Source organism: Nyctibius grandis, chromosome 3, assembly GCF_013368605.1.
Source record: "Nyctibius grandis isolate bNycGra1 chromosome 3, bNycGra1.pri, whole genome shotgun sequence".
NCBI classification, from domain to species: domain Eukaryota; kingdom Metazoa; phylum Chordata; class Aves; order Nyctibiiformes; family Nyctibiidae; genus Nyctibius; species Nyctibius grandis.
In genome coordinates this window covers 67,394,794-67,420,028 of record NC_090660.1, presented here as the reverse complement: position 1 = coordinate 67,420,028, position 25,235 = coordinate 67,394,794, and the positions used below count along the sequence as shown (strand labels likewise).

General features: G+C 41.8%; 1 protein-coding gene across 1 annotated transcript in view; it reads right to left on the bottom strand.

Moving 5' to 3' along the window:
• Nucleotides 1-5,977: 5,977 nt before the first annotated feature.
• Nucleotides 5,978-25,235, bottom strand: part of LOC137661594 (tubulin polyglutamylase TTLL13-like) — an 84,978-nt gene continuing 65,720 nt past the window's right edge. Inside the window, 8 exon segments of the mRNA XM_068397200.1 lie at nt 5,978-6,231; nt 10,679-10,968; nt 11,883-11,937; nt 11,940-12,066; nt 12,349-12,574; nt 12,716-12,801; nt 13,913-14,056; nt 14,336-14,492. Of these exon segments, the coding sequence (XP_068253301.1) occupies nt 5,978-6,231; nt 10,679-10,968; nt 11,883-11,937; nt 11,940-12,066; nt 12,349-12,574; nt 12,716-12,801; nt 13,913-14,056; nt 14,336-14,492 (1,339 nt within the window).

Sequence of the window (25,235 nt, the reverse complement as noted above, 5' to 3'; positions counted from 1 at the left end):
GGGCAATTACAAAGGTCATAACTCCAATCTAAATGATGGGAATTATTCATATATTTGCAACAGCTGCTTTTAAGTTTGTGCAAATGCTGATCAATCCTGTTCTCCATTGGTTGAATGAGACTTTGGTTTTACAACGGTGCTGGTGAAAACTTCCTCTAAAATATGAGTCACACAAAATCCTTTTTTCTTTCCATGAATTTTCTCAGGAACTTTTTTTGTCAAGCAAGAGCAACAAAAATGTTTATTTAATTCCACGTAAATCCTTTCCTTCCTCTCTCTCCCCATCTTCCTAGACTCTTTTTATGCTTCTGTCTGACATTTACACATTTTATTTGCTTTCTTTCTTTAGGTGTTCCACTTACATATTTTCTCTTGTTCTGAATAATCTTTTTTATTCCTTTCTGTGACCCTCTAGGTTTTCTATTTAATTTGCTGTTCCCTTTTGGTTTATTTCCTTCAAAACACACACATAACCATATCAAGTCTTACATTTTTAAAATAAATTAAATAAGGTAGTAATGTTATTAATTTATTTCATTAAGAGACAGTAACATACTTTTCAGCCAGCTGCACATTAAAATGCATTATTTTATGTATTGGTCTTGTATTTGATTCTCCAATTTCCTCTTCACTATCCGGTTTCTTTCTCCATCCCTCCTTAATGTCAGTTTTAGTATTAGCTTTGAAATGTCTCTTTTTAGTGATGAGAGTGTTTTGACTGTATAATAAAAATAATTGTTGAAATGCAATGCAATCACAGAATCACAGAAGCACAGAATGTTTGGGGTTGGAAGGGACATCTAGGGATCATCTAGTCCAACCCCCTGACAAAGCAGGTTCACCTAGAGCATGTTGCACAGTGTCACGTCCAGGCGGGTTTTGAATATCTCCAGAGAAGGAGACTCCACAACCTCCCTGGGCAGCCTGTTCCAGTGCTCTGTCACCCTCAAAGTAAGGAAGTTTTTCCTCATATTCAATTCAAATTTATAGTTAAGATTTACTGTACTAAAAATTGAAGACCTCTATCTCAGAATAAAAGCTGCTGAAAACAACTTGCTGTGGCAGGAAAAAGAGATAAAACCAAGTTTATAGCACAGCTTGCCACAAAAATGAAAACTATTTCTTTAGTTCAGAAAACTTGTCAAAAAGAAGAGAAGCAGAATATAATTTTGTGAAGTTCCATGTGATACTGAAATAATTGATTAATAAGGCTGTCATGTAAGTTGTTCCTTGGGGTATATTTGTGAGAATTGCTTTGCTGGGATATTTGTAGAAGAGATATTGCTGTGGATTAGCAAATTTACTAAAGCTTGATTCATGTCCAGAAAAGAAAAGTTGCCTGCAGCATTTCCATGAACTTTCATGTGAGATAGATCAGTCTGTTAAGCTGCTCATTCACCTTACTATGTATTGTAGGCACTGCTACTAATATTTGTGGAAAGCTGACACTTCTATAAGTGCACAAGCCAAGATGAACTTACTGTTCCTGTCAAAACAAAGAAGCAAACCTATCATCCTTTCTCTACACACTTTGGAAGACCTGAAACTGAAATTGGCTTTAGAAGTTAAACCACTCCACTAAAAGGGAGAAAAGGGCTTGCATCAAAGCTAAAATTCTAAATATTACCTTGTCATGGTAGAAATAGCAGATCAGTGAGAGACCTTAACACAGCTCTCCCCCATGCAAAACTGCAACAACATTTAGCATTTCTTATTTGGGATACTTTAGAGGCAATTTAAATTTTCAAAACATCTTTCCATATATGTTTACAAATAAAATGTGTTGAAAGGAAAAAAAAAAAGCTGTTTGCAAATTTCTCAGGTTTTCAAGCAGAAACAGAAAAGCACTAAAATAAGTAGACAAAATCGAGTTTACCTGTTTATTGGAGACTTTTGAAGTCTGACCTTCTTTTTGCTCTTGCTTCTTACTTCCTTTAGTTCATATAAGTTTTCTAAATCTTGCAAAAAGTTATACCATATAAAAAATGCATGAATAGTTTCTTTGATGTATAATAATTTATAAGCTAAAAGATTTAACTTCAAAATGTGATATCATTTTTTTTTCCAGTCTTATAAACAATATAGGTTCCTTTGTTCAGGGACCAGGCTGTCTAATGTTGATTTTGGTTTCTGTCTGTAGCAGTGGAAGGCATTGAAACAGCAGATAACATTGCTCGTAAAAGTATTATAGTCTTGACAAGTCTGTGGAACTTTATTTAATATGGACTATTTCTTGCTCAGAAGGTTACAATGCCTGTGAAAGGCTGGTTTCTTAATGACAATAAAACTGAAGTTTTGAGAGCTTTTCATGGAGTTGAGGGACTTAAGGGAGCATACAGAACAGCACCTTCGGGAGGACAGAGTTAAGCTGAAATGTTTTCACAGAATCACAGAATCAATCAGGTTGGAAGAGACCTCCGGGATCATCGAGTCCAACCATTGCCCTGACACCACCCTGTCAACTAGACCATGGCACTAAGCGCCATGTCCAGTCTTTTCTTAAACACATCCAGAGATGGTGACTCCACCACCTCCCTGGGCAGCCCGTTCCAACGTTTTCAGGGCTGTATGAACTGGATCATAGATGCTGAATGTAAGCTAATCTAATTATACTTTAGTATTTTTGTTTGTTAAAAAAATGTTTCTTAATAATATGTTTTTCCAGTTCAGCCTAAGAGTTTGAATGGCATAGGTGTTAATAACAGGTAAGTTACAAGTATCAGTTTAGTAAGCTTTTAAAGAATACATGAAAATTTGGGGTTAGAATTTTCTTTTTTTAGCTTTTTTTTTCTCTCCCTTCTTTTTTTTTTTTTTTTTAAGAAGGGAAATACTGCTTGTGTTTGGAGACAAATGATTACTCTTGGTCGAGCAATATATTTTAGCATTATGAAATGAAAATTTTCCTCATTATGTCTTTTTAAAGCATATATTAACCTAATTATTATATTATCTGTTTAAAGACTAACCTAGTGCTGAACATGAAATAAATCTATTCAATCCCTCCTATTTTTCATATGCAGATGTCCTGTATTTCAGTAGCTGCCTTCTGAGGATATTAGCATTCATTTGTAATACTATTATGAGAATATCAGGAAGATTTCCAAAGGTCATAAAACATGAAAAATATATTTGTTCCTGAACCAGTGCTGTAGTTTTATAATTACAGAGGTTATTATCCATGAAATCGTACCCATTAAAATGTTTTAAATTCAAGAAAACTAGAAAATAACTTTGAAAAATATCAGTCAAGTTCTGAGTTTCTACCATACTTTACATGGATTTTTGTAGACTATGTGGCACTACTCTCAGCATCAACTTGTGGCTTGCACTTATTGTGGAACATATAACTGCTGGTACAAGAGTGGGATCAGTTCTAATGTTTCTTTCTGTAATTAAGTTTTAGCATCTCAAGGATGCAAACCAGTAATCAACTATATGATACTGTAGTTTTGTCTAAGGAACACTAATTTTATAGTATTTATGGTTTATAATTCAGATTTAGTATAATGTCTAATAACTTTCATGATTCCATTATGACTGTGGTTAAGGAATTTTACCACTAGATTATTGAGAGATAGATTGAGGAAGATTATAATTTTACACAATTTAAACTCCCACAATACTCCTTGTACTCAATTGTCACTGTCTGAATTGTCAGAGTTAGCTAAATGTGGGTTAAAAATATTGTTGGGGTTTATGCTTTATTGGTCTACCAACCAAAGCGTAGAGGGAGAGTAGGAAAGGACAGTGCAGCACTGAGAGATGCTTAACGCAAGACTAAAATTTGACTTTAACTGATGTCATTTATCATCTTTTTTTATCTCATAACTTCAAAGGGAAAGCATCTAGCAGCCCTGCACTGAATGATTAAAAGGCCTTTTGTCACAAATCGGTAAATAAACCGGATTACTTGTCTTCAGTTTAATCTCCAGGTCTTGAATCATATTTGAAATTCTGTGTCTTCTTTTCTACAGAGGGACAATTTTTCAGAATTCCTTACTCAGTGCATGCTATGGACATTAATGATATTCAGGGTTTTCTGATTTTCTTTCTTTAGAACATAAAACCCAGACTTCTGCATCTGTCAACTCACATCCACAGTGACCATCAGAAGAAGTTATGATCCACTGCATGCTTCCATACTGCTTCCTAATATTAAATTTCTAGCTATGCTCCTTCAAACCCAGAAATCCTTCAAGGTAAAAGCTGCATGCCCAAAACGTTGATAAGAAAATACCAGCGTCGTTCTTTCCAAGTATCCCGGCAGATTCGTTATGAATATGTGAAGGAATCATTCCTTCTTCTTGAACTGCTGATTAAGCTGGACTGCAAACAATGCTAGAGGTGAGGACAAGTGTCCTGGCTGCAGGGAGGGAGTAATACAGCTGAATATAAGTGATTATTTTAGTGTCTCATTTCATGGTCCAAGGACTTGCCATTTTCCTGCTGATGTAATCAGACTCAATCTTAACAATTTCTGAAACAGGGGCAAACAGGGTGTAATAATACCACTTTATGCAAAAGATACTAAGATTCAGAAGTTAACTCCACTTTAGAATCATAGAATCATAAAATGGTTTGGATTGGAAGGGACCTTAAAGATCATCTAGTTCCAACTCCCCTGCCATGATCAAGGACACCTTGTGCTAGACCAGGTTGCTCAAACCCCTGTCCAACCTGGCCTTAAACACTGCCAGGGAGGGGGCATCCACAACTTCTCTGGGCAACCTGTTCCAGTGTCTCATCAACCACACAGGAAAGAATTTGTTCCTAATATCTAATCTAAATCTACCCTCTTTCAGTTTAAAACCATTCCTCCTTATCCTGTCACTATATGCCCTTGTCAAAAGTCCCTCTCCAGCTTTCTCATAGGCCCTCTTCTTGTACTGGAAGGCTGCTAGAAGGTCTTCCTGGAGCCTTCTCTTCTCCAGGCTGAACAGCCCTGACTCTCTCAGCCTGTCTTCATAGGAGAGGTGCTCCAGCCCTCTGATCATCTTCGCGGCCCTTCTCTGGACTCGCTCCAACAGGCCTGTGTCCTTTTCCTGTTGGGGAACCCAAAGCTGGATGCAGTACTGCAGGTGGGGTCTCATGAGAGCGGAGTAAAGGGACAGAATCACCTCCCTTGACCTGCTGTTGATGCTTCTTTTGATGCAGCCCAGGATATGGTTGGCCTTCTGGGCTGTAAGCGCACATTGCCAGCTCATGTTGAGCTTCTCGTCAACCATCACCCCCAAGTCCTTCTCCTCAGGGCTGCTCTCAATCCATTGTCTACCCAGCCTATATTGTGCTTGGGATTGCCCCGACCCACGTGCAGGACCTTGCACTTGGCCTTGTTGAACTTCATGTGGTTTACATGGGCTCACTTCTTAAGCCTCTTAAGGTCCCTCTGGATGGCATCCCTTCCCTCCAGTGTGTCGACCGCACCACACAGCTTGGTGTCGTTGACAAACTTGCTAAGGGTGCACTTAATCCCACTGTCCATGTCGCCAATAAAGATGTTAAACAATGTCGGTCCCAATACCGACCCCTGGGGAACGCCACTAGTCATTGGTGTCCGCTTGGACGTCCGGCTATTGACCGCAACTCTTTGAGTGCAATCATCCAGCCAATTCCTTATCCACGGAGTGGTCCATTCATCAAGTCTATGTCTCTCCAATTTAGAGACAAGGATGTTGTGTGGTACAGTATCAAATGCTTTGCAGAAGTCCAGGTAGGTGACTTCAGTCATTCTTCCCCTATCCATTAATAATGTAACCCCGTTGTAGAAGGCCACAAAATTTGTCAGGCACGATTTGCCCTTAGTGAAGCCATGTTGACTGTCACCAAGCACCTCCTTATTTTCCAAGTGCCTTAGCATAGTTTCCAGGAGGATCTGCTCCATGATCTTGCCAGGCACAGAGGTGAGACTGACTGGCCTGTAGTTCCTCAGTTCTTCCTTTTTTTCCTTTTTAAAAATGGGGGTTATGTTTCCTCTTTTTCAGTCAGTGGGAACTTCACCAGACTGCCACGACTTCTCAAATATGATGAATAGCGGCTTAGGAACTTCATCCGCCAGTTCCCTCAGGACCCAAGGATACACTTCATCAGGTCCCATGGACTTGTGCACCTTCAGGTTCCTTAGATGGTCTCGAACCTGATCTTCTCCTACAGTGGGCGTTTCTTCATTCTCACAGTCCCTGCCTTTGCCTTCTGTGATTTGAGCGATGTAGCTAGAGCACTTGCTGATGAAGACTGAGGCAAAAAAGTCATTGAGTACCTCAGCCTTCTCCATAACCTGGGTAATCAGGTCTCGCGTTTCCTTCTGGAGAGGGCCCACATTTTTCCTAGTCTTCCTTTTATCACTGACATATCTGTAGAAGCATTTCTTGTTGCCATTGATGTCTCTGGCCAGTTTTAATTCTGTCAGAGCTTTAGCTTTCCTAACCTGATCCCTGGCTGCTCAGAGAATTTCTCTGTATTCCTCCCAGGCTACCTGCCCTTGCTTCCACCCTCTGTAGGCTTCATTCTTGTGCCTGAGATTGTCCAGGAGCAACTTAGTCATCCATGTGGGCCTCCTGGTGTTTTTGCCTGATTTCCTCTTTGTTGGGATGCATCACTCCTGAGCTTGGAGGAGGTGATCCTTGAATATTAACCAGCTTTCTTGAGATCCTCTTCCCTCCTTGGCTTTATCCCAAGATACTCTACCAAGAAGGTTTCTGAAGAGACCAAAGTCTGCTCTCTTGAAGTCCAGGGTGGTGAGCTTGCTGTGTACCCTCCTCGCTGCCCTAAAGATCTTGAACTCCACCATTTCAAGGTCACTGCAGCCAAGGCTGCCCTTGAGCTTCACATCCCCCACCAGCCCCTCCTTGTTGGTAAGAACAAGGTCCAGCACGGCACCTCGCCTTGTTGGCTCCTCTATCACTTGGAGAAGAAAGTTATCATCCACACATTCCAGGAACCTCCTGGATTGCTTGTGCTTGTGTAATCGTGTACACGATTAGTGTAACCTTTCATCTTTCCATGCCTTCTTATTATGCCATAAAATATGACATAAAAGAGAAGAAGGAAAAAAAAGATAATTTTAACCTAAAATTTAGGTTAATTTAGCAGATCCTGAGACAGAAGAGAGAAGGCACATAATTTCCTGCTTTGCTACTATTTATTTATTTCAAGCTAACCTTATTAAATCTGAACATAGTGATTTTTAACAAGAATATGTGGTCATTATAACGAATTTTTCTTTAAATCTAAAAGTTCTTGAAAGATGTTATGTGCTGCTGTCACACTTCTATGACCAAGAATTTGTGAAGAAATTAATTTTAAAAGCCTTTTATGAGCAACAAAATAATAATTGAAAACTTTTGGTCATGTCCTTCCTCAAATGAGGTCTTAGTTCTGAAAATATAAAGTAAAATGCTGATAAAGAGAAGGTATGGCATACTGTAATATAGATAATGAAGGCAGATGTGCTTTTAGCAAGTTGCCAGTTGTTTGTTTTCATTCTAGATTTTTGCATGTTGATAGTTTTAATTACTAAAAATCAAAACTATGAAAGTAATGAACAAATTTAATGATAAATAAGATGTGATACCTGGAGTGTGAAAACATGTTTCAATACAAGGTAAGGATGAATCGTATCCAAAACAACTGTGTAAGGTCATAAAAACTGAGAATTAAATTTAACAAATAAGTGAAAGTAATTAAAAATATTTAACATGAAAACAAATAATACCTTTTCCAATATTTGCATTCTCTGTCTGTTTTTATCTTTGCCTCATTATAAGTGTTCAACATGATGTTTCATACTCAAGAAGCATCTATAATTAATTTGCTTTATTTATTTTTTTATATATTACCTCTTAACTAGATTTTTGTATGAAAGTCCTGGGCTCTTCATGACCTCCCAATTTACTGTCTTTGGCGTGTGTGCCCTGTGGCAATGGTGACAACATCCAGCAAGTCCAGCCTGATGTCCTCTTAAAAAGCAAAGTCTCCTGAACAATATGTCAGCTACAGCAGCCTTCCAAAGATGGATCTAAAAATTTGGCAAAACTGCTGCAAAGATCTGCAATACTCTGGAACAGATGTAGCACATGGAATGTCCAATTCCAAACTAAGTAATTTTTAAAATGTTAGAATTGTTACTTAATATATCTTCCCATATTAATATTACATATTGTGACAGGACATATAGTAAAAAGAGGGTGAACTAAGTTTTGAATAAGTAATTTGTGATTTGGACTTACTTTCAGTGTTTATTTCCTTTGAGCAGTTTCAAACTAGACACCTAGCTGAATTTTTTTAAGCATTAATTGCAGCTGTAGAAGACTGCTTATCATTTACCAGAGTTAATAATTATTGTTGTTTGCAACTGTGATGATTATAGTGTGTATAACAGTGAATGAATAATTTGTCCTCTGGTGGCAGTTTAGGGAGAGTATAATATCTGCAGATACTTTAGGACTACAAATGAGTTTTATCCTACCTCAGAGCCACCGATTTTGAAACTATGTGACCTAGGTTGGTTTCTCAGTGTTTTAATACTCTGTCATTATCTAGTAATTATTGTTTTTTGGTATAATTCCCAATTGTGTTTTTCTGCTAAGTAAGAAGAAAATTAGTCAAGCTGTTTTTGAGTTATAAGTCATTACCCTGAACATGAAGCTACTCTGTAAATATGCTGATTGGCGCAGTAAATACTTTATACAGATTGCAAGGATTCACAGGGAACAGTGGCGCAAATGATGCTCTATAGAAGGGACAAGAAGGAAAAAAATAGTTCTGAAGCTCAAGCATGAGTTGAAAGTCAAGGGGAAGTATCAAGCATGTTGTACTTTTGTGACTCAAAAACGTAAGAGGAGAAGATTTTGTTGTGAAGGACATGTTCTTCAAACCGTAGTAAATGAAAGAAGCTGTGAGCTTTACATGGCTCATTAAGTTAGGATGGAATTAGAGAAGTGAACACCGTTAAGTACTGAGGTGGTCGTCACCACCTGCAGTCTTCTTCTGAAGCCAGAAGAGTTACGATATTGTCAAGGATTTCCATACCTCTGTACGATCTTCTTTCCTTTACAAGGGAGTCACTGGTTTGAACAGCCAACCAACAACTGGGGTCAGGCCGAAGGGTAGAAAACTCAGATAGGTAATTCTGTTCCTGATGTCTGTGATCCCGTACTGGTAGAGCTAGGGTTCCTAGGAGTTGCAGCTTTTTAGAAGAAAAATGCATAAATCCTGAATCAGGAGAGCTTCTCTGAGGGAGATGTGGGTTGTGGGCTGGCCCAGATTATACTGAAAAAAATATCCACCTCACTTGTATATGGTTTGGGAGCCTGAGTTAGTTCAACCTAATTTTTAAATGATCCTCCTTGATCCTAGCTGTAGCCAAGCTGCTGTGCACCTCATTTCACTGGATTTATTGCATGCAGTTGTGCAGCCTATGAAAACTGTAACCATCCAGTGTTATATAAGCAGCAGGTCTTCAGGGTGCCCCAGTGGGAAGTTCATATCAACCAGTGAGAGAAGCTGGAAGTATTTGAAGCAAGGCACATGAACAAAGCCTTCCAGAGAGAGTTTGGAGGGTGGTAAAAGTATAAAAGGGAAAACTGGGCTGATTTTTGAGTGAAAGAGACAGGTTTCGTGCTTGTGAGCAGGTGGAAGGTGGTGTTTGTGTTTATATTAAACTAGATTCAATAGGACCATCTGGGATTATATAAAAGTGGGAGGAAAAAAGAAAAGTGATGTATGTCTCATGTATTTCTCTTGTCTCTATATGAGACAAAATATTGTTTCTTTTTTTGCCCATGCCTCATCAATTAGATTCCTAAATCTGAGATTTAATAACTGTGAAACTTCAGGATCTAAGACCTCATCTGAAATTAACATGTTTGTGCAAACTTCCTTGGGTGGAAATCATAGAAAACATTTTAGAAACACTCTGTCCATCCTTCATGTCATGCCGTAAGGATTTATACAGGTAACATTTGTCTGTGAATTTCTCAGAGATTTCCATGATGTCACCCAATATTTGCACACATGCATAGGACTATTCAACTATAATAACTTTTGTGAAGTATTTTAGTTTAGACTGCATATGCTTCCCAAAATTTTTAACCTTTCTTTTATTAATATATCTACATATTATTTTACCTGTTTATCTTGGTGTTGTCTATCTCCTTTTGTGCTTCTGTCATCCCTAACTTGAATTTTCTGTCCTGGCATATTTGTCTTTGCCCTGTTTACAATATTATTTTCTAACCAGTTGTTCTGAAACAGTAAAAAGACAAGTTTGAGAGACTACCTTATGGTATAAAGTTAAATATAGCAACTAAACTCAAATACAAGACTGAAAACACTTTTATGGCTTAATTGTCTCATTAAAGTTTGCTATGAGCTGTGGAATTCTGACTTTCTGCAAATGTCTTTGAAGATACTATTTTCATTAATCATGCAGCAGCTTTTAACTGTATTAATTTATTAAGGGAATATTTGGCAATATAATAGATCTCATACTATGTAAAAATTCTATTTTCCTTAGTCAGCAACAACCGTAAGTGCTGAGAGCACTTCATCTATCCTATAGAAACTTGAAAAAAGGAAAAACAGATCTTTCAAATACCTTTGAAATTCAGTGTGAGAACTTAATGTGAAACTTCCATCTGGAAATTACAAGGCCAGATGGTTGTATAAATAAACATCTTACCAGGATGACGCCTGGTAAGCAGCAGGGTGGCTTCCGAGAAGGGGTCAGAGCAGGCGGTCTCTGCACCTGCGAGGGGTGGGTTTTCAGCGGGAGCAGCGTACCTGGCACACTGCTCTCGTGCTTTGGATGCCGCCGTCTCCTGGAAGAGGGAGCTGCTCTGCTTGAAGAACGGCTCGTACTTCTCTGTTCCATGCGCCGGGTAAATGCGCCGGTAGCCGCCCAGGTGCGAGTTCTCGTACTTCTCTGCCTCGGAGAGCCGAGCAGCCTGGGTGCTCTCTAACTCCTCGCGCCTGCAAAGCGGGAGAAAGCCCAGGCAGGGAGCTGTGACCCGAGGGTCCGCGTGCTGTCCTGGCTGAGGGACAGGGGCCTTGCTAGCTCCTTCCCCCATCTGTCCCCTTTTGGGAGCCTGTTTCACACGGGCGCGCTGCTGGGAACCAACACAACTCGCGCTGCTTCATCCTCTACCTGTGGCTGGGGAAGCATCACCAGATCTCTGCCTCGTGTCCCAGGCTCCCACCCTGCCCCTCAGCCAACTCACCCAGTCACAGAAGTTCAGTTACAATGTGCCTTTGAAGGCCTGTCTGCCTCCCTGTCCGCTGCTGGGAGCTTTCCTCGCCAGCGGGGAGCTCGGAGCAGCCAAGGCGGCAGGGGCAGGCAGGTGCAGGGCTAACATGCTCGGTGTGTCCAGCCCAGAGTTATCTCAGGTCTCCGAACTGCGATGGGAACTGGAGGGAGTTCCTGCCTCGCCCTGCATGGCAGGAAAAGCCCGGGCAGCAGCCTCATCTAACACGGCCTCGTGAAAGGCCACGCAGACAGAGAAGGGGGGGAAACCCTTAACCCCCTGCTCTGGAGAAGGGCCCCTGGGTGCCCTTGGTCCCTGAAGCAGTCCGTCCCGTGAGCGTCACCGTGAGCCTGGGGCTGCTGGCACTGCCCGTCGGCACCGCGGGACCTGACAAGCAGACGCAGCTCGGCGGGGATGACTCTGTCCAGGGCCAAGAGCACCAGGTGCCTCAGATCTCCTGGTGCCCCGAGATGAGCCCTTGTTCTTCCTTGCGGGATGCAGATGGCTTGGTGGGTCTCTTCTCGGAGGCTAGTAGTGCCATGGCCTCTGGGAGCTTTGGCTGGGAGACAGCCAGCCTTGGTTTCATCCTGCCTCACCATGCCCCATCTTTTCTCACTGCAGCACTACGGGGAAGAGCAATACCTGGCTGCATGGAGAGTCTGGTGGGCCTGGAGGAGCCGTTCCTTCACCCGCTGTTCTCTTCCTCCAGCACCTTCCTTCTGTTACAGGCGTGTACGTTTATCAGGTTGATGGTGTCGCAGAGAAGAGTGTCCTTCACCTCCTGGTCTAGAGGAGAGTCCGTGGTGAAGCTGGGAGAGTGGTTCACCTGCCAAAACAAGCAGCTGATCTAGCCTGGCAGCTCGCAGCTCCCAGGAAGCACTGCCAGCAGCAGCTCGCTGGCCCCGCTCTGCCCCACCGCACGCCTGGGTTACTGGGCTACTTGTCTTCGCAGCCCGTTTAATTTTGTGAACGAGGAGGCCCTTTTTAATCAGATGAGTTCTGTTCATCCCAGCACCCCTTGTTCTGGAGCCCTCCCCCAGACAAGCCAGCTCTCGGCTATCCACTGCTTCCAGAGCTGCTTCACCGCAGCAGGAGGCTCCTTCCTCACCTCTAGCAGCCACGGCTTCAACTTTCTGTCTAGCAAAATATCGAAGCCCAGTATCTCAAAGCAGGCACAGCTGGTAGTGTGGTTGGGAAAGCAGCTTTGGTAATTGTGCTTCACAACGGGGTGAGCTGAAATAAGAGTCTTTATAACAATATCTTCAATATCTTCCCAGAGTATTGTTGTGTTGTAGTTGTTATCCACCATCCAGGCGTTCAGGGTGGACAGTTTCCTGTGTGGAGGACAGGAGATGGTAAGAGCTGACCTGTGACACCACGGGTGCCCCAGGAAAGGTGGCAGTAAAGCCGTGTCCCAAATGCAGCTTTCCTGCAGGATGTGCACAGGGCGTTGCAGTACCTGGACAAGGCAATACTTCTTACTGCCCACAGAGTCATCCTGGACGAAGTTTTCGTGATGTTTGTTGATAGCATAGTTGGTCAAATGCATGCAAATATCATCCTGAGGGAGGAACCGCCAGAGACACTCGTTTACTCTTAACCACAGAGTGCAAATAGAAGCAGCCCCACCAGCACTAATCTAGCCACCAGCTTCGCCCACTTCTGTCTCCTCTCTGTGGCGGTGACTTGCAGCAAGGAGTTAATCATGCTGGTGAGTCCCTCTCTAGCCAGAGTTAGGGCTGACAGAGCTCTGCCCTCCCCACACCCCTGTCCTTATCTCGGGGGAAAGCATAGGGATCAGCTCCACAAATGCCATCGCAGCCGTGGCCTCTCTGGTAAACAAGGGATTCGTCAGGACAGAAGCTGCAACAAATTTCTGCAGATTCTTCGTCTTCCTTTGTCACCCAGAGCCTCTCCAAGACACGCACGGACCAGAGGGAGGGTGGGCGTATACATATAGAGCTCTGGGGCGAGCGGGCAGGTAGCCAGAAGCCCGGAGTGTCTCAGGGCAGCCCGTGACCGCAGCACAGCAATCCAACACTACAGCCTGTCTGCTGATGGGGTTTTGCAGGTCACAGACCCTGCTTGGTGGTGGGCACGGCTGTAATCCACACCTCGCTTTCCCAGTTCCCCTCCCTGTCCCTCCAAGGCTGTTCCAGCACCACCAGATAACCCCCAGGTCCCTCTTTTCCACCTGAAGCACAGGTGGGCGAGGAATGGTGCAGACTTGAGAACGCTCATAAAAGCAAGGAGCAGTAGGAGTGTTGCCCAGAAATGCTGTGGGGTCTCCATCCTCGCAGGTTTTCAACACCTGACTGTGTGAAACCCCAAGAAACCAGATCGGAATTTATTGTTGACCCAGTTTTGAGCAGAAGGTTGGACTCAAGACCTTCCAAGGTTCCTTCCAAGCCAAACAACTCCATGATTTTGTGATAATGCCAGTAAACAGCCCAAACGTGTGGCCTGGGAGTAGATCTGCCTCAGGCACTCCTGAAATTCCTCCTGCGAGGAGGAGGTGGTACAGAGAGAGGGGAGAACAGGAAAAAAAGAAAGCTGGGTCCCATGAAACCCACCTGTCCCTGTCTTTTCAAGGTCTGGAATGCCCCTAGGACAAATTAGGAACTAACACCTACAGATACTGTGCGAGTTTCCAGAAAACTTCCCTTTTTTACCAGGTTCCTGCTGCTGGGATCGTTGTACCTCATGGTGGCAAACCGGGCCAAACCCTCCTTGTAAACAAAAGTCCTCAGCAGGTCACAAGATGTGACTAGCACATAGACACGCATGTCAAACTTAAAGCCATCAACAAGGAAAGGCTGTGAGAAAAAAGGCAGGAGCAAGCATGAGAGAAAGAAACGCTGCTAGGCGTGCTGCTGGCTCCTCGGGCTTGGCTGCTCTGCCTTGTGCCGCTCCGTGGCAGCTCAGCAGTGAGGAGAAAGGCGAGCTCTCGCCGTGCCTCTGCTGCGCTGCAGCCGCCCCAGTGCCTCCAGCAGACCCAGGAAGACGCAGGGCGCAGTACATGAGGAGGATGCGGGGTGCTGGAAGAGCTGGGAGGTAGCAATGCTCCGCCTGTATGTCACAAGTGTCCCCATTACCTTAGAGATGTACTGCTGGCAGATGATGCGCTCTCCGTGTGGGATCTCCTCTGGATTACATGTTACGAAGATCCCCCTCCCTTGGCAGCTGCTCTCTGGCTTGCAGATGAATGTTCTGGTTTTCCTCGCGCGTCTGTAGGCCTGGAGTTCTCCATAGCTGTGTGAGGAAGGGGTGACTGTTACAAGCTGCAAAAAACCAGCCCCTGAACTCTCTCATGACAGTCAGGCACTCAAACTGCGGTGCTGCGGGCCAGCGCAGAGCAGACATCTGCAGCAGAGGAACAGGACACCTACTCCTCCTTGTTCTTGGGGCCCCAACTGTTTCATTCCCCCCTTTACTTGTTACTTGTAAATTCTTTTACAAAGGTTCCAAGTTTTCATATTTCATTACCTTAGGTAGGATCCAAATTTTCATAGTTAATTTCTTCAGTTAATGAAATATAACAAGGGCAAGTGTAGAGTCCTGCATCTGGGCAAGAACAACCCCATGTACCAGTACAAGTTGGGGGCAGACCTATTGGAGAGCAGCGTAGGGGAAAGGGACCTGGGGGTCCTAGTGGACAATAGGATGACCATGAACCAGCAGTGTGCCCTTGTGGCCAAGAAGGCCAATGGCATCCTGGGGTGTATTAGAAGGGGTGTGGTTAGCAGGTCGAGAGAGGTTCTCCTCCCCCTCTACTCTGCCCTGGTGAGGCCGCATCTGGAATATTGTGTCCAGTTCTGGGCCCCTCAGTTCAAGAAGGACAGGGAACTGCTAGAGAGAGTCCCGCGCAGAGCCACGAAGATGATTAAGGGAGTGGAACGTCTCCCTTATGAGGAGTGGCTGAGGGAGCTGGGTCTCTTTAGCTTAGAGAAGAGGAGACTGAGGGGTGACCTCATTAATGTTTATAAATATGGAAAGGGCAAGTGTCATGAGGATGGAGCCAGGCTCTTCTCAGTGACATCCCTTGACAGGACAAGGGACAATGGGTGCAAGCTGGAACACAGGAGGTTCCACATAAATATGAGGAAAAACTTCTTTATGGTGAGGGTAACTGAATACTGGAACAGGCTGCCCAGAGAGGTTGTGCAATCTCCTTCTCTGGAGACATTCAAAACCTGCCTGGACGCGTTCCTGTGTGATATGATCTAGGCAATCCTGCCCCGGCAGGGGGATTGGACTAGATGATCTTTCGAGGTCCCTTCCAATCCCTAACATTCTGTTGTTCTGTGATCTGTCACTTTTTTTGTATAACTGGTTCTATTTGAAGAAGGATTTATTTAATCAGCTTGGCACATCATTCAGTGTGTCATTCCTATCAGCCTGTAGCCTGTAGCTCTCTTTGTATCAAGTCCTCTTTCATTTGTAGAATGCAATGGAGGTAATCATTTCTTTAACCAGATGCAGGATGACTGTTGATCTAAATTGTTTTATGCAGAAGTATGATGAAAAAGAGCAGATGAATATAATTGAGTAAAATTATTCAGTAAAGATTCTTGCTGTCACAAGTACCTGGATTATGAACTTACTGGTCATACCTCTTTTCTCCATCATGTAAAGATGCTCTCTAGAAAAAGCTTTAGTAGAGTAATGGAAATAAGCAAATTTACTTAATGGAAGTGTTCTTTAGAGTTCTATGCTACTTCATGAATCCTGAGGAACAAAAATGACTTCTGAATCCAAAGTCTATCAAAATTTGAACTCATGCAAATATCTGATTGGACTGTCTTCCTAAAAATTCAGTAAGTCAATACTTCAGGACAGGATGTGAACATGTACAAAAATACTTGTCAAGAAGAACATGAGGTGTGTGGGCCTTATTGTGGATTTCGTTTTAATCTATATGACAAGTGACTGAACATTTAGACTGTAGATATTTTGTGTTTATTCAGGTTTACATTTGCATCAGATATGCATCTGTGGGTAAACCAACACTCACACAGGCATACATCACTATCGAATTTTACACACTTACTGGGATTTTACTACTGTCTTTTAAAAACTGTACTTGGGAGTAATATTATTGCCCACCCTACTTAGCAATTTTCTTCTGATATATGTCTTTGACACAGGTTTCATCTGAAGAACAGAGAATCATGAGTTGATTACTTTCTCCTCTTTGCTTTCACTGCAGCACACAATCATCTAGTCTGGTCCCTGCCTGAGAAAGAGTAGGTGATGTTACACTTACAAGAGATGTATATTACAGAGCTACTTTCTTTTTTGTATGTTTACATTAGCATTTTCTTTTGGATTAACATTTTTGTGGCTACTTTCCCAGTTGCCCCTGATTGCTTTTGTTCACATCATGGGACAGACTTGTGAAGCAGGACCTGGATTTCTTTTCAATGAAACAAAACCAAAAAATGCCAGCCAGGAACGTACCAAATGAATTCAAGCCCAGAATCATTTGTTGGACAACACTAGAGTATACTCAAAGTTATCCCTTCCTCTTTGAAAATTTTATAAAGATCATTTCATCCTCAATACAAACTGTTTTGCTTTATATATCTGCTCCTACTACTGGGACACATTATTTCCTAGTGTAGATATAAATTTAGCCTTTGAAAACAATTTTTACAGTAATTCTTCCTGGAGAGGGCAGATATTTATGGACCTCATCTAAGAAAAGTATATCTGCCAGCAGTTTTTCAGAAAAGTCTACTGGTTCTGTTTTTTTTCCAACACTTATCTAAACTACATATAATGAGGATGACATGTACTGCTAATTTCATATAAAAACTCTTTCCATCAAGAAAGGTGTCACTAAGCAAAAAAAAACAGGTCCTAAGACACAAGCTGTTCTTGGTTTTAAGGTTGAGGTATTTCGTCAGCCTTTACTAAAAAATAATAATTGTCAATATAAAATCAGTTGAAGAAATGTAAGGGTTAATTTAATAGAATTAGAAAACTAAAACCTGTGCATGGATTGAATACTCTGATTTTTTTAATCAATGGTTACTGTGTTATCTTTTGATCCATAACCTATAAATCATCAACAGTACACAAGAATATTGAAATTGATATTTTAATTTTTTTCCCCTCCAAGATAATTTTAGGGATGTAAATGCAGTAAGAATAGAAGAGAATGAATTGTCTCCCAAGATCAAAATCTGTCATATGTTTAATTGCATTAGATGTCCTTAAGACTTCCCAAGGAATGCTGGGAGAGCTGCCAAGTGGCTCGATTTTAGAAGAGGCTCTCACTAGGAGCAAACAGTACACAATGTACTGTACATAATGGAAGTAAATTATGTCATGTACATGTAAATTACTAAGTTTATTTTCATAAATATGTTTCAATTGTAAAAATTGTCATTTATTATTACAATTTTTTTAAGAAGATTCTCCTGTTAGGAGAGTGAAATAGCTAACTTGAAATTATTTCGTACAATTATAACTCTTCCATTTAATGGCATACAAAGTAGCCATTTTAACCTGCAGAACTTTTAACAGAACTTTTAATCTGCAAACAGAGCCAAAGCTTTCAAATTATCTTTGTCCTTATTTCATTTGTTCTCATCAGATGAAAATTAAATAAATCAGTTCTGAATACATCGTACTAATCTGAGTAAACAGAATGAGCAAGCAATTAGAAAATTAAGAGCAAATCTATTATTTTCAGGAAATTAGTTAAAATGAAACATGCAAATAAAAAAAAAGTTGTTCATCTGAAGATGTTATCAATAAAGTAAAGAATTCAAATGAACAAGTTTGATGCAGTGGCTACTGAAAGAAGACATTTTTCTGCCTTAGGAACAGTGGTTCATTACTGTTATTTCTTAATGAAAAGATTTGAGGAGGTGTTCATGCTGGCCAAAGGCCATGATGAACCAACCTACCTTGGCCTGCATTCTTACAAAGGGGAGCACACTGATGGGGAGCAATAGTTCCACTTTTGGAAGCCCCAATTTTGGTCTTTCCGAGGGATCAACATTACCTGATGTCCTTGCAGCGTATTCATTTGCATCTTCTTCCACTTTCACTCTGTTTTTATACTTACTGAGTCTTGGTTTTATTCTTCAGTTTGCAGAGTAGCAGATAATTATTTGAGAAATGTAAAATGACTGATTACTTTATCATTCATAATAATAAACATTTAGCAGTACTGGTTTTTAACCTAAAAGGATATTATCTAAAGTAGTTAGTTAAACGGATCGATAGCTCCTGGAGAGATCCTGGATGGCTCCATTTCTCCACAGCTATATGCCCACATTTAACTGCTTACAAGTTCTGTGCTGCTCACCCAGAAAAAAAGAGCAGCACAAGCTCTTTGTACTTCAGTTCTTATGATCCTTAGCTTGCATGTTGTTTATCAGATAGAACCTGCCAAGGACAGTCAAACAGGATTTCCCAGTTAGTATTAAAGTTGGCAGGCAAGTCTTCGTTTTTTTTGTCTCGCATAGCCTACACTTTTAAAGGCATAATTTTCTGCTTATTGTGTCTTAAAGAGGCTGTCTTCTAACAGTGGGAAAGATTATGTGACTAGATGTTCTGGACAGCCTAATGAACCCTAGTGGAGGGTTATTTGTATAGTTTAAGAATTACATTTTATCTAGTTATCTGAAAATTGGGCATGTAGACAAAGATAGGTATCCAGATGGTTCACCCCTTGGATAATAAAAAAAATTGTATAAGTGAAATTTAAGGAAAGTGAACCATCTGGATGCAGCTTAAGACAAATTGTCAAACATCCTGAAGTATGCTTTCAAGCACACGGAAAAATTGCTCCTGAATACACGTGTGTCTCTGATTTTGTCAGATAGTTTCTGAGCATAAGTGTGGATGTTTCATGAGTGAAGAGGGAAATATTTAATAGAGAGAAAATTAAACATTTATTTTTGTCCTTTTCTTAAAAACATTGGTTGCATGTTAAAAACTTCTGTGTTTCTCTAGGAAAGAAGATTTCCCAAAACCAGAAATCTGGAGTTTTAGACATAGCAAAGCAAGGGAGGAAAAGACATGTGAAAATTTTTATATCACCCATTTGTGGTGGTTAGTAGTTTAGAATTTAGTAGTGGAAATGTCACAGGTGCATTTTGTATAGATGTATGATGCAACTACAACCGGACAGCAGTTCCAGTATCTTGCCTTTGTTTCATTAATCATTGCTTTTCCTTCCACCTTAGTAAGATCTCAAGGAAATGGCTGCAGCCTTGACTTTTTGCTTTCATGAGTTTTAGACAGACCTTTCTAAATATAGGACTTAATTGAATTTAGTTGTCGTTATATTTGTCACGGCGGTCAAATAAAGACAGGAAACAGAAGGATAGTTCCAAGCAGGCAGCAAAGCAAGAGCAAAAGCGGACAGAGCGCCTGCGTTTATTTTGCTCCATTTTTTATATCTTCTCCCCTCTAGCTGTCTAGCTTTGTGATTGGTTGCACTCGCTGTTCATGTGCCCGACCACAATATCTGATTGGCCGTCACGCGCCGGCCATGAGTCCATGGTTGGCAGCTGGAATGTCACCCGTATCTTGTTTTTCTCACATCCTGTTTTCTTGCTAAATTCCTCTTCACTCTCAGGTTTAACCATTTCAAGGACATAGCTCCATTCCTTCAAGGTCAGGGCCGCCAGCAGCCCAGTCCAATCCCTCATTTAGTGTCATATTCTTAAGTTCTTACTTTGTCCTTTTACACTCAAAGGTATAAAATTTTTAATTCATTATTCATATGTATTTATGGTATATGTTTCTCCAGATTTGTACTATGCATATAATTCTATAGGGTTTAGGAGAAAGAACATTGCTGTAGTTTGGGTGATTCCTTAGGGACCTTGGAGTTTCTAAGTCAAATATGGCTAATATATTTGACTAAATATGGCTAACAGGATAATTTCCCTAATTCTTTTATCTACAGCAAATTTGCTGTGTCTACAGTCAGTCTTTATTTTCAGTATGAAGCAATCTACCCCTCCCCCTGCCCCGCGAAACCCTAACACCTGTGGAACTCTGTTAGGACTAAATGACCAAAGGAAATATGGACCTGGCTCTCGGTTTTGTACTGCCATCCAAGATGGGTGGCAGTCTTCAGGCTAAGTGGAAATTGAGTCTCAGAACTGCTCCTCTTGTTATGTAACAATTAAGTTTAATTCTGTCATTTTGTAAATATTTTTTTATATTTTATAGCATCTAGGGCAATTGAAAATGCATCAGCTTGATACTTCTTTTCTGGCTGTACTGCAGTACCAAATTTGTTTCAACACTGGAAAGAGTATTTTTCTGACAAAACATTTAACATACTCTGAAGAAGGCAGAGTATTTTTCCCTGACTTTGTATATATTTTTACAATTCCATTGTTCAGTTTGGTGATCATAACTAATAGTCAAATATTACTTGTTTTTTATGAATAAGAAAAATATTTTTCTCACATTGAACGTATTTAAAAAGGTAGTGCTTCTGGGTTTCAGTCAACACTGACCTGGAAAAACTGTACATGAGCACATTGAAACTCTCTTGAGGTGATTAAGTGCCTCTATGTTTCATAGCTGGTAGAGTTTACTAACCTATCAGTATTCCTGGTTTGAATTATAGAGTTTGAAGGCTGTGTCACCTGTCATCTTTTGTCAAACTCAGTGTCTGTAGCCTGTAGTAGACTAAAATAAACAACCAGTGTTGTTTTTAAAACAAAGATTTCTTTGAGGGATTCCAACATTAGCAGAAGGTAGCATTCAGAATACAGGCACTGGCAGTCCTCTGTCACAGGATGTTTATGACTCTGAATGACAGAGTACACATTTTGAGCCTGTTACAGGAGGCAGTCCAGAGCAGTTCTCTGTGCTTTCATTGAACGGTTGTTTCTACTTAGCACTCTTGACTTAAAGCACTGAATCCTAATGTTGTTTCAGAAATACGTTTAGCACTTCTCCCCTTTCTGATTCCCCCAAATTCTAGCAAAAATCATAAGAGGAACAGTCTCTGCCGTTCTCCAAGAGTCTCACCAGACTCTCATACCCTGCCTGTCTAATTCTAATGGCAGGAATGTCTTAATACATCGGGGGTGTTTACTCACTCACGTTACCAGAGCATAAACTTCATACCCTTCGTCAGACTTGAACTGGTCCTGTTAATTTCTGCTGCTTTTTAGGTATCTGATAGCAATATTGTAAACATGAAGTACCCTGACTTTAGGAATCATGTCATCCAGAGAGGTGGAGTACCTTTTCATGTCACACAGCATCAGTTTTTTTAATAGAAGATTTCTATGGATAAAGTCATAGATTTGCCTATTAATTTTGCAGGACTGAAACAAAATTTAAAAAAATTTAATATTCTTTGTCAATTGTATGAAGAGTTCTTATACAGCTGTCTAAAGTTTCATTGATAAATGCTTTTATCATACTGTGAACAAACATTAAATGAGCGAAGTTACGTATCTGTTACCTATCTAGTTATGTATCTGTTCTTTTTTATGAGCATTGTGAACAAAGGCTGAATGTCACAATTGCATTGATACATCTATTATACATGCCACCTTCTCTGGACACTCCCAATTTTACAAGGTCTTCTTGTGACAAGGTACTCTGTCATAATTTCCAAATACCTTTGAACTTCAACAACTTGTGAAGACTGACTAACTCCAGTCTCCTGCTTGCCATTCTGAGTAACTGCTGCCAACTTAAATTCATCAGTCATAATATTTAGGTCATTGGAGTATATCCTGAAGTTAGAAAATCAGTCCTAATGCCAGGTCTTGTGTTAGTTATACGTGTCATTCTTTATGTGCATTTATTTTCATGCTGGGGAGTTTCTCTTTACACGGAGCCTACCTTTTAAGTGTCTTTTGCTTCTCATACGTAACTTAAATGCATGTTGATTTAATCAAGCATTCCTCTACAATAGTCAATGTCATATACTATTGGAACTACAAATACATATGAAAAGTGATTATTTTGGGCCTTATCCAGAAATGGCATTAGTCTGCCTTATTTTTTTAAAGACAATTATCTCTGTGGTCTTCCTGAGTTAAAACAACTGTGGGTCCTGTTCATGCTAAAGTAAAGCAAGTTCAGGTTAATGCATTGATTCCTGTGAGTAAGAGAATGAATGGCTGAGATGAGTAAGTTATGCAGAACAGCTTATATCACTGAAGCAAGATGTAGCATCACTGTTGTTCAAGTACACTATTTTTTCAGTAGCAGTCAAATGTAAGTCAAGGCAAAAATCTGCAAGGCTATTTCTTACCAGCAAATGAAAGAAGACACTAATGCAGCTGTTCTCTGAGCTGACCAGAAGTCAGAACTGAATCTCAGTCCATAATTATCATCTCCTTTTTTGGATAAGTAACCTTTAATGTTATGTTCAGATATGTTATTGACTGTGACTTTAGTTTGGCATTCATAATCCTGGTCTTCAGAGGCAGCGGCAGGGTTAACTAGTGGCAGCCAGCTTTCATATTTCGGTAAAATAGGCATTTTGTATTTCACATTCACAAAACATTGCTTCTGTCATATCAGGTCTCTAATTTATGTGGCCTGTACTGACTCTTTCCTCACTAAATGATAGTCAGAAGCAGACAGCAAAGCATAATAGCAAGTATTCTTGACATCAGCTGTGAAGGGGTAGCTGTGGCTCCACCATTCAAAATGCTCAGAAATTGTTTTGTGTTGTGGAAAGATTATTTCCGCTAGCCATACAGAAACGCGTAAAATAAAGAAACAGAAAAGACTAAAGGGAAACAAAGGGGAACAAACTCAGAGTACCTGTTTTGCTGGATTCCTAAACATCGAATGCATGCGGCATGCAATAGTGACTTTATCCTTACATGCTACCTTGCCTCCACAGGTGCCTCTGAGCAATAGATATGAAGCCCTAGTGGAATACAGCCGGTCCAATGGGGATGTGGTGGAGAGGCAACCTATATCAGAGGTCCCACCACAGTCAGAAAAACCTGACAGGCATATAGCTACCTCCTCCACAAGGAAGAAGAGAAGAGTTTTAGTGGCTGGAGACTCCTTCCTAAAGGGATCTGAGGGCCCAATATGCAGAGCTGACCCCCATCACAGGGAGGTCTGCAGCCTGCCTGGAGCCCAAATCAGGGATATCACCAGGCAACTCCCCAACCTGGTGAAGGCCACAGACTACTACCCCCTGCTGATCTTCCAGACAGGTGGGGAAGAAGCTGCATCCCATAGTCTGAGGGGGATGAAGAAAGACTACAAGGCCTGTCCTGGTTTGGCCCAAACCAGGCCAATTAGTCTTAGAGAAACCAAGGTCACTGCTAAATTCCTCACTGCTTACGAGTGAAGAACCGAAGGGGGTTGTACCTGCAGGGAGGAGTGGACGGGGCAGGTGACCCAGGACTGACCGGCAAGGTATTCCATCCCATACATGTCATTCTCACTTTCCTGCTTATCACTAACCCACTGCCTCCTGGAGGTGGGGCCCAGGAGGGAGGGGCCCTCCTGTCTCCCATTGATTAGTACCAGCTTTGCCAAATCTCCAGTTAAAAGCCTGCAGGTGTGATGGCAGGGGAGCTATTGCATTTTGCCCTCTGCCCGTGCTGGGTGGAGCTATTGCATTTTCCTCTCTGCCCGTGCTGGGGGGAGGTACTGCCTTTTCCCCTCTGCTTGTACTGGGGGGAGCAACTACGCCTGAGGAGGATTTCCAAGCTCTTGATCTTGGTTTTGTACATATTTGTATATATTTGGTTATTTCTATTATTATTGTTATTATATTCTTTTTCATTATTATAGTTTATTAAAACTGTTTTAACTTTCCAACCCATAAGTCTCTCTCCCTTTTCCCTTTCCCTTTGCCTTCGGGTTGGGGGGGGAGGGTTAACAGAGAGCATCTGCCACAGGTTTAGTAGCTGGCCCAGCTTTAAACCGTGACAGGCCCTAGGACGGTTGGTGAAAGAGTCTGGGGCACAAGTCGTTTTCTCCTCCCTCCTTCCATTTTCAGGTGATGACATGGGATGGAATAGTAGGATTCTCTCTATTAATGCCTGGCTACGAGACTGGTGCTACAGGCAAGGCTTTGGGTTCTTTGATAATGCCTGGTTTTATAAGACACCAGGCGTGACGGTAATACATGGGAAAGGTTTATGTCGTAGGGGCAAAAGGGTTCTGGGACAGGAATTAGCAGGGCTCATTCGGAGAGCTTTAAACTAGATTCGAAGGGGGATGGGGTAGTAGCTGGGCTTGCACCACTGGGGCAACGCTCTAGTGTTGAGGCAGACCAGGAGGCCTCCCATCCCCCTAGGGTGAAATCGGTGTGCCCAGCTCGCTCCCTGAAATGCCTGTACACCAATGCATGCAGCATGGGGAATAAACAGGAGGAGTTAGAAATCCGTGTTCGGTCGGGGGGCTATGATTCAGTGGCAATTACAGAGACTTGGTGGGACGCCTCACATGACTGGAATGTGGTCATGGATGGCTATGTCTTGTTCAGGAAAGACAGGCCTCTAAGGAGAGGTGGTGGAGTTGCTCTTTATGTGAGTGAGCAGCTAGAATGTATTGAGTTCTGTCCAGGGGCGGATCAGGAGCAAGTTGAGAGTTTGTGGGTGCAAATTAAGGGGCAGGCTGGCAGGAGTGATACTGTTGTGGGTGTCTATTACAGGCCACCGGATCAGGATGAGGACGGTGATGAGGCCTTCTACAGGCAGCTGAGAGCAGTCTCTCCATTACAGGGTCTGGTTGTCGTGGGGGATTTCAACTACCATGATATTTGCTGGGAGGCCTACTCAGCCAGCCATCCTCAGTCCAGGAGGTTCCTCCAGTGCATTGATGATAACTTTCTGATGCAAATGGTGGATGAGCCAACTAGGAGAGGAGCGCTGCTGGATCTTATCCTCACTAACAAGGAGGGTCTGGTTGAAGAGGTGAAGGTTGAGGGCAGCCTTGGTTGTAGTGACCATGAGATGGTAGAGTTCAGGATCTCATGTGGCAGGAACAGAATAGCTAGCAGAATTACAACCGTGG